Raw genomic sequence first — 10,043 nt, 5'->3', positions numbered from 1 at the left:
GAATTTGGTAGCTCGATTCGGTGTGTGTGAGGAGAATCGAAGATTTGAAGTTTTTAGGGGTTTTAAAATTTGGGGATTTTTATATTTTGATTCAATTGACATGTTTAGGCTTAGAATTGGGCTTCGACTTCTTCTAGAAAGTTGTTCAAAATGTTGAGAGGAAGATTCTGTCAAATTTTGGTGGTGATTGGAGGTGGCCGAAAGTTTTTGCAGTTTTTTTTTTTCAAAAACCAGCAACTTTAGTCGACTATATTTAAATACTTTAGCCGAAGATATTCGTCGGCTATAGTATTTTTTAATTTCTTTTATAAGGTTTAGCCGACAAATTATGGCATGTTTCGTCAACTAAACACTTCTAAAGCCGACGAAACAGACTATATTTCGTCAGCTATAATTATTTTTTTAATTTTTTATTACATACTTTAGCCGACGAATATCGTCGTCGGCTAAAGTCTCAGACTATGGTCGACGAAACATTTAAGATATTCGTCGGCTATTGTCCCTGATAATAGCCGACGACGTCTTCTAGTGTCGTCGGCTAAAGTCATCGCCGACGACCCTTTCCCGAAGAAACCATAGCCGACGAAGGCTCGTCGGCTAAGATCTTAGCCGACGAATTAAGCTAACAGGCCGACGAAACTTTTTTGTCGGCTAAAGTGCCTGTCTTGGTAGTGTGGGTTTGTCCAACATTTACTGTACGTTCATTTGTGTCGACCTCGTCTATGGTTTATGGCTTTAAAATTTCTTAGGCTGGCTTAGGTTTTTGGGTCTTATGTTTTTCTGGGTCATTTTTGCGTGGTTCAATTCTTTCGAGCCATGAGGGCGGATCATATGTCTTTGTTGTATCCCTACTTTCAGTTATTAATGGATTTTTGTCCTTGATCAACAACAAAAAGGTCTAAGCGCCATGAAAGCTGCAACCTGGAGTGTTTCTCCACCATTGCCTATTTGATGGAGAAGCATGTTCAATATTGGATGGAGAAATTGAAGCAAAGTAATGGAATCAACATTCTCAAACTGACAATAGCTCAAGAAGTTTAGAACCATAAGGTGCACTTGTTCGGAGAGTGTGTCTATCATATTTAAGGAAAAAGTCTCTTATTCACTTATTAATCGGGTAAAACGACGGACAAAGTCTTAAGCGTAATCGGAAGATATTCTTACCATTTTTACTTACTAAACCTCACCCAAGTTTTTCAAATAACCTCACTATATAATATAAAGATGGGTGTGTCTATTGCCACCCCACAAACTACTTTGCTCACCCTACATGTGATTGATTTATTAAAAGACCAAAAAGACCTGATGTAAAATTACAGCAAGGGACAGTAAGTACAAATGCTTTTATTTTGTTTTTTGTTTTTGGATGAACACATATGTACTTCATTCATAAACCCTAACCTAAATTTATCATATTCGATTGTTCTATGTTTGAAGACGCTAGCATTCAACCTAAAGATGACATGAACTATTTGTATTATTTTTTTTTTGCTTCTCTTTTTTTCTTTGTTGACGCTTTTGTCTATCCATTTACTCATTATTTTTCATATCGATTTTGTATGTAAACTCTCAAGCTGTACCGTATTTATAAATAACTCATAGATCAGTTCAAAAAACTTAGAATTATGGAGTAATAGAGAAGAGAATGTAGGTTGAACAAAGTAGAATTGAGAAATGTGTATTTTAGGTATTGTAAATGGGTGAACAAAATATTAATTGAAAAAAAGTATTTTAAGTATTGTAAATGGGTGTGAAAAAAAGTATTGTAAATGGGTGAAAAAAGTATACTTACAATTAAAAAAATATAAATGGGGTGTGAAAAGAATGTGGGGTGAGTAAAGTGGTTTGTAGGGTGGCAATAGACGCACCATATAAAGATCCATCATATAAATTATATTGTGAGGTTATTTGAGGAACTTAAGTGAGGTTTAGTGAGTAAATTTACAATTTGAAAATTTGACAAGAGGTGTAAAAAGCATAGGAGGTCAAGAGAGTGAATTTTGATGTCTACATAGCAACACGTACTCCAACCTAATATACACATAGAAACCAAAATAAATCCACCTTTTGAACATTTGTTAAACGCCTTGTGAAGCATCATTATTTATTTATTTATTTATTTTTGAGTAAAGGGTTGGTGCGGCTACCCTTAAGCCTTCGTTTATGAAATTACGTTGCCGCCTAACGACACTTAGAGTTTCATCCTACCACTGTTTTATTCTACCACTAGTAGGTTGCAACCATTTGACCAAACAAAAGACACGCCCCTACCTAGTTCAGATCAAGCACACTGAGCATAAAGCAGGACAAGTCACATATTGTCCTACCAAAAAAGAAGTTAGGTTATTGCTGACATATAGCCATAAATACTAAGAAAAAATAGAAGCATCAAAATGAAAATACCATGGACCATGGGCCCACACCTAGCTAGGCCCCAACAACGACTAGATCAATCCAAAGCCTAATGTTACACTAGGGATCCTTGGCCTAAGCAGAACAGCAAACCATTACCAAGCCTAGTCCAAAGCCCAATACTGCAAGAGACCGGTCATCAACATCTCGTTGACACCCTCGACTTTTGGTGATCAATTACACTGCCAAAACTACGGACTTGTCGCCCAGAGATCATAGACTATCTTAGAGCTCCAAGATGTCGCCCGAAGATCAATCACGACGCAGCGAACCCAAATTGGATCTAATAGATACGATCTCAGCACTGATCAAAATTAACTTTGCCTCCATCAAGTCGTACACTCCATGTGAATGTCAATCCCACGACACCACTTCGAACTAGCCTAGCCGTCTGCGCGTCGCTCTCCAGTACTTTATCCCCGCATGGATTTGCCGTAACCCCTCGCCATTAGACCTTCCTTCCGATCAAAGTGCCGCCAACCCCCACAGCTCTTTCTTCGGCTAGGCCTTTCTCCTCCGCACACTTGGTTCTCTCGACCCCGTTTGGAGATGACGCTAGAATGGCAAGTCGTCGGAACAAGAATGCTCTCACCTTACAGTGTTCTCTTGGCTGATTTTCACTTTGCGGCGCAGACTAGCTTTATTTTATTTTTTATTTTTATAAGTATCTTTATTTATAAGATCTGATAGAATGAGAAGCTTGAGTAAAGGCTAACAAACACTCCATAACATACATTGTGACCAAGATCCAATCAAGCAAAAATAGGAGTAGAAGGTGACACATCATAATATATCAACCACTCATTTTTCTATTAGAAAATTTCATAAAAGTCCCATTTGAAACATTTTATCCTTCGTAAGTCCACCTCATATTTTTTACCCACATAAGTCCACTTCAAAGTTTAATTCCATCAGCTTACATTTTTGTTATACCGAAACTGCCCTCCTCTCTTTATACTGAGTTTTCCTCTCTCTCCGATCTAGAAACTCTCTCTCTCTCTCTCTTCCACCTTGAATTCCAACACCGCTACCACGCCACCTCGATGACGACTTCTGGCTAGATCTCGATTGCATCTCCAACTCCGACGATGCCGCCGCCGCGACGATGACTTCGGGATCGACCGTCGACGACATCTCGACGACCTAGACTGCATATCCCTCAAAGCGCAAGCGGATCTACAAGGTCGTCACCAAACTAGCTCTGAAGCGAATGCGATCATAGATCTGCCTGCGTCGGAGGTCTCTCTCAGAAGATCGATCCTCGCTAATCGTCCTTGTCGACGTCGTTGTCAACGTCGGCGCTGGTTTTCAATAACGACGATGGCGGCGGTCGATGTCAATTTTGTAGATCACTCGCCGGAGACAGCGCGACTCCCTGGCCAAGTTCCACAAGACGGGCGATAAATTGGTTCTCAATCATGTAAGCAGGTTTTGGCTCTTGAACTCCGTTGCCTAATTTGATTGTTGAAGATAGTGTGTTTGAATTTTCTTCATGATTTTAGCTCAATTGTGCAGTAGTAGTGTGTATAACAATCATGTTTGACTGAATAGATGTTAAGTAGTGTGAAATGAAGTGTTTTAGTCTGAAATGATGTTTAGTGTTAAGTATATGAGGACAGTAGCTTTCTATAACTGTTGAAGTATATTTCTGCTACTAAGATAGTATCTTTATGTGAATGTCGTAGTATCTATGCTTACTGATACCAATATTGTGTGTCAATTGTGTTATGTGCTCATTATGTAAAAGCAGTAGCATTCTATAATGTCTACAATACTTTTTTGTTCTTTTGATCGTATCTTTATGCAACTATGAAAGTATTTTTAGCATACTGGTGTCAAATTTACATTTTTGTGGAATTTAAACTTCGTGCCTTTGATGCTTTACTTTATGGAAATATTACTAAATATTGCAGTGAATTCAAGTGGCAGAGAGTGCCCTATGATGTGGTCTTACTGCTGGTTTTGTCTTTGTTTTTGATGATTTGGAAATGATTATGTATATATAATATGTCTATATTGAATAGTTTTTGGAGTCATAGAAGACAATAGTGAGCTACCTAATTAGTACTTGTGAGTGGTTTTGTATTCATAAATTTGGTGATCATGTAGGAAAATAAGCTACAGAAATACAGTGTTGCTTTTGTGACATGTTCTATGTTTGTAGTTTTCTCATTGTATAGTAGTATATTTTCAAAATATTGATAGTATCTTTCTATGTCTATATTAGTATTTTTTCATCATGATGTCAGTAACTTTTATTTTCATTTGTTTTTAGTTTTCATTTCAAATACTAATATTTTATTGTGCATTTGTTCTTGCAGAAATCTCATGTGAATTTGGATATTGAAGCCTCTCTTAACCAAGAGATCATTTGACTAACCAAGAAATATTTGAAATAAAGTCGCGTGCTAATCGAGAATGGCAAAACCACGGAAGTAGCTTTATAGAACTATTGCAGTAGACTTTCTAAACTATAACGGTAGCTTTTTTAAAGTACAGAAGTAGTTTTATACATAATTATATCATTGTAAAAAGTTACATAATTTTAGTATTTTTTAATATCTGTACTAGTATCTTTTCAACACGATAATAATATTTTGTATATACAATCAAAGCGTTTTCAACTTCTATGCTAGTATTTTTCTCAATCTCATATGAGTAGATTTTGTTGCTGGTGGTAGTAGTTTTTGTTGGTGGCGATAGTATCTTTTATTGGTTGTGGTAGTATCTTATGTTGGTGGCAGTAGTATCTCTGGCTGCTGGCGGTGGTATTTTTTTGTTGCTGACAATAGTATTTTTTGTTGGTGGCGGTAGTAACTTTTGTTGCTATCGGTAGTACCTTTTGTTGCTATCGGTAGTACCTTTTGTTGCTATCGGTAGTACCTTTTGTTGCTATCAGTAGTAGCTTTCTTTGCTAGTGGCAGTAGCTTTTTTAGCTATCGGTAGTATCTTTTGTTGTCAGTGGTAGTAGTTTTCTTTGCCATGGGTAGTAGCTTTTGTTGCTATCGGTAGTAGCTTTCTTTGCTGATGGCAGTAGTTTTTTTTGCTATCGATAGTATATTTTGTTGTCAGTGGTAGTAGCTTTCTTTACTGGTGGTAGTAACTTTTGTTGCTATTGGTAGTAGCTTTCTTTGCTGGTGGCAGTAGTTCTTTTTGCTATCGGTAGTATCTTTTGTTGTCAGTGGTAGTAGCTTTCTTTGTCGGTAGTAGTATCTTTTGTTGTCAGTGGTAGTAGGTTTTGTGGTCACTAGAATCCTCACAGATGGTCGGCCGGAAAGTTTACCGGAGGTTGGCAGGAAAGTTTGTCGGAGGTCGGCCGGAGACCTCGCCGGAGGTCAATCGGAGACTATTTGTGGTTGTTGACTTTTTACATTAGTGGCATTTTTGTAAATATAAGAGAAATTCTAATTTTTTGGTTGGATGGCAGTCTGTAATTTTGTTGAACTTTAATACCTAATATAAGACTGTATTTAGGCTTGGGTGGACTTATGTGGGTAAAAATGTTGGGGTTGACCTATATGGGAGAAAATGTCTCCAAGTGGACTTTTATGTAATTGGCCCTTTTTCCATTCATTATAATTCCCATGCAACTTGCACAAAACCTAGCAGCCTCAGCCCATTAGTCACCTAGAAAGCCAAAGATCTAATTAGAAGCCCAAATAGTGGCCTGATCCACAATTTCAATGAAATAACCATCAATACCAACCATCTATCTGCATCCAACTATTTGTTCAGTCAAAGGAAGCCGTTCTAATAAATCAATTGCATTAAAACATGTGTTCTAATCATAAAGAATAATGGGTCTCCGCCTCTCTCTCCAAACTTAGCAAACCCTAGCCGACTCTATGGTTTGGGACACTATCAATGGCACACAGCGCCCATACCAAGCAGGGTTTCTAGTTCTACCTCTCGCCTTCATCTTGAAGAAAGCCAACGTCATGTATGTTTGATGACAATTCTGCCCAGTTTCCTCTTCGCAAGGACCACACGCCAAAGCCTCCCTTCAGCTGGCCTTGAAGATTGGGGCTTCAAGGCTCTCCAAAATGAGGTTAGTATCGTTGTGCTTTCATAGTGGTCAACTCGTAGTGATACAGGCCGAGCCCGACTGAGAAAAGCGCGCCTTAAGGATTTGCGATTTTGGGGATCCGAAAACCGATGCAGAGTAGCCTCGATCTGGGCGGTGATGGAGCAATGTGTAACAACCTGGAATTTTAGATTTCTATTTTTAAAAAGAATATTATTTACGAGCTATTTTTATTTTAATTTCTATTATTTTTTAAATTTTTTGTAGCTTTTGAAAATTATTTCAATTTTTAGTTTGTCGAAAATTTCCTTTCGAGTCCATAAGATTAAACTAGAAGTCGTTACCAGTTCGTTAGATTTTTCGGAGCATCGTTTAGACTATTTGTAATGATTTTTGGAAGTTTGTATTATCCAAAAATTTAATTAAAAATAGAAATTATGGTGGCTTGATCTGGACCATTGGAGAATATAGAACCGTTTAATCTGGGCAGTCCATTTGAGATTATATATGGGTATGGATCAGCATAGACCACGTTGGAACGCAGCCCAGACCGACCTTGTCGAGAATGTCGTCGTTTTGCAGCAGCGGAGCTCCGATCGCTCCTCCGTCATCCGGCCGCCTCCTGGTGCGAGGCTGGTGTCCAGAGCTTCATCTCGTCGTCCCCGACCTCACTATGTTCTTCGTTTTCGAAGAGGAGCTCTGGCGAGAGAGAAAAGAAGGAGAGAAGAAAGGCTGGGTTCGCCGGCCAACTTCCGATTTTCAGCAGCGTCGACGCCTCTCACCGGTAGCCGAAGCTTCGTCTCGTTGTCAGAAACCCTTCCATGATGTTCGTATGTTCAGAGGAGCCTCCATGAATGAGAATCGATTAATTGAAGTTCAAGGAGTTTTCTGGCGAGGGTTCGAAGCTTTCCGGCCACCGTCGATGGCAAGTGAGGTATCAATCTTCATCTACTCGTCGAGCTTTACGTTTATGTATAATTGGAATTGAGATTGGTTGGGTTTTGAAGAAGTTGGAATTTTGGCAGAAAGGACTGCCGTGAGTGCCGCTGTGCACGGCGGCGGTGGTGGTGATTGTTTGGTTGTTTTATGGTTCCAGTTGGTGTCCTGAAGGTGAACTGATATTTTATTTATACTTGTTTCCCGTTTCTGTTGATGTTAGCAAGAATTTGAACGTTGGGAGTTTACTGTATTTTGAGGTATTGTGCATGGTGATGTTTTAGTTAATTGTGAGCATATGGAGAATTGAAGAATTGGGATCATTTCAGTGTATGCTGATCATAATAGACGTGTGTTTAGAATTGGAAGAGTTGGGTATATGGAAGGCTAAGTTTGGCTTGCTGGGCTGCTCGGGAAGTTTGAGAGCAGTAAGGAAATAGAGAAGGGTTGTGTAATTGGTAGGTTAAACTCGTGAGTTGGGTTTCTGGGAAGTTTGAAGGTTAAGATTAATCGTTAAGTTTTGGTGTTTGGTGTGTTGGCAAGACGAGGTATCATGGGTGGATTTGCTAATTATATGAAGTGGTAGTTAAGAGTAATAATCGGGGTATAAAGAAGATGGAATTGCATATGGACGTAAGTGTGGACTAGTGTTTATGGGTGTTGACAAAAGATTTAATAGAAAGGAGGAATGGGGTGTCAAGAGTAACATTGGGTGTCCTTAAGTAGTTTTCAAAGATTTGATGGAAATGATTTGAAGAGGTTCGTAGACTTTCTCGGAACAAGGAATTGAACACACGCTTACAAGATTCCAGAAGCAGAAGAAAAAGAATTCAAAACGCGTGTCGCTGTGTTACTAATTTTAGCTAGCGTCAGAACTCAGAAGTAACGTTGGATTCCAGGTAGGGTCTTTCTCGGGGAACCTTTCTTAAATTAATAATTAGATTATAATTAAAATCGTTGTTTTGTGTGTCATTGAGTGATTGACTCTTGGTTGTTATTGTTTTTGTTAAAAGCATGTGTAATCGTTGAGTTGTATGATCGATGTTATCGTTTTTCTTAAAAGTATGTGTTTGACATTGAAATGTGAATATTGATATTCAATTAACATGCATAATGCATTGTGAGGAATTATGAGAAGTAAGATTGGTGATTCTGGAGATGAGAAATAGATTGATAGAATAGATACATTTTGTGTAGTTGAGTTTCCTCATAGGTTGTCCTCGGGATCTATGATTAGCCCACACGTGCACAAATTCAGGGAATGTATGCCCTTTCGATGGCGGACATCGATAAAACGATCTTTATCGGGTTGCAGATTGGGAGACCATGAGTATAACAAGATGACTAACAAAAGAGGTACAGGTGGTGAGATATTACTGATTGTTAGATCATATATTCGAGACATCTGAGTCACCCCCGGTTGGTAAAATACACGGTATGGGACATGTAGGCTCACATGTTTTTGATGTATGGACTGATAGCTAGTAATTGAGGAAGACATTCATTAGTATACATGCATCGAATTGTCGTTTTATTTATTTAAAATATTATTTGATACTTGATAACTTGATTTTGCGACTAGGATAAAGTGTAATCTACAAAGGTTAGGCCTTACTGAGCGTATGCTCACCCCTATAGATTATTGTACAGGTGTATGAGGTACGACATGCCTTTTGGGAAGTTTAATTGTAAAGCTTAGCTGAGGTGTACGAGAGTCTGGAAGAGCTAGACCAAGAGACCTATTTTACTGTTGTAATTGGTTTTGTTATTTGTAAACGTTTTATTTTCTTTTATTTTTACAATTTCTGAAAAAGTATTTGAAATTGTATTATTTTCTTTTACTTTTCTTGCTCATGACTCGGATTCGGCGTCAGGTGCTTGGAAACCATCGACACTGGGTCCGGGGTGTGACAAATAGAAGGCAGGAAACGTCAGCAAAGTAATCGGATATGAATTGGCGTGGTCGATCGGGTCGATCGATTCAAGTTTTGTGCCGATATTTTCGACGACAGGGTTTCTTACATTCATGTCTGCTAGGGCTTTGATGACGGGTAAGGACAATCTTGAAGCGGCGTCAATGGTACCGGGACTATGGCTGGAAAAGGGGTACTTAAGGGTAGGGTGCAAAGATTAGTAGTACGACCAAGACTGATCAGCGCTAAGACACCGCAAAAGTGCAAATGGATCAGCATTAAGCTGCTAGAACTAGTCTGGAGGTCCAAGTTAGTTGGCTGATCCAAAACTATTTAGACTCTGTCTCCTAATGAATCTTGGGGGTCCAAAACAATTGGAACCTTATGGACGTGGGCTTGTGGGCAAAATCTGATGAGCACTAGCCTTTTTGGGTTTCGTATTTGGGATCCAGGTGACATTATGTTTTGGTTCGATTTTGGAAGTACATTGAATCATTTAAAGTAGTACTGAAAAATGATTTGTCACCGTCACAGAAACCCAAGATTACCAGTGATAAAATGATCTGGTAACAATAAAATGTAGTGTTGCTTTTGTGTTGGTGCGTGAGCAGGTAGACTAGGAAGATTAGCTACACCTAGATGGTTGTATGTTGCTTGGGGTAGCGTAATTGAGCGTCTTAGCTCCAGCTCCATTCTTCATTATTATCAATGAAATTTTCATTTTGTCAAAAAAAAAAATCAATCACATTTGTAACACT

The 10,043-nt window shown here is 38.7% G+C and overlaps 1 protein-coding gene across 3 annotated transcripts; it reads left to right on the top strand.

Annotated features, from left to right (window-relative positions):
• The first annotated feature begins 6,968 nt into the window (after positions 1-6,968).
• Positions 6,969-9,746, top strand: LOC101311764. 3 transcript variants are annotated; one of them, XR_184672.1, is made up of 2 exons: positions 6,969-8,271; positions 9,247-9,746. XR_184672.1 is itself a non-coding variant. In XM_004299736.1 (2 exons), exons 1-2 carry the CDS (start codon positions 7,002-7,004, stop codon positions 9,313-9,315), a joined length of 438 nt encoding a protein of 145 aa, XP_004299784.1. In that variant the 5' UTR covers positions 6,975-7,001; the 3' UTR covers positions 9,316-9,623. The 3 variants fall into 3 exon arrangements, 1 of the variants encoding a protein (XP_004299784.1); XR_184673.1 differs by having other exon boundaries at positions 9,023-9,305; XM_004299736.1 differs by having other exon boundaries at positions 6,975-7,370; positions 9,247-9,623.
• The last annotated feature ends 297 nt before the right edge of the window (positions 9,747-10,043 follow it).

The sequence above is a fragment of the Fragaria vesca genome, linkage group LG5 (genome assembly GCF_000184155.1).
Source record: "Fragaria vesca subsp. vesca linkage group LG5, FraVesHawaii_1.0, whole genome shotgun sequence".
Lineage (NCBI taxonomy): Eukaryota > Viridiplantae > Streptophyta > Magnoliopsida > Rosales > Rosaceae > Fragaria > Fragaria vesca.
The sequence above is the reverse complement of the archived record's forward strand: the minus strand, read 5'-3'. Positions and strand labels throughout refer to the sequence as shown.

Excerpts from the sequence above, each read along its gene's own strand:
- LOC101311764 (XM_004299736.1), top strand. The coding sequence starts at position 7,002 with ATGTCGTCGTTTTGCAGCAGCGGAGCTCCGATCGCTCCTCCGTCATCC. Across the intron at positions 7,371-9,246 it reads CACCGTCGATGGCAAGTGAG|GTGCTTGGAAACCATCGACA; the intron begins GTATCAATCTTC and ends ATTCGGCGTCAG.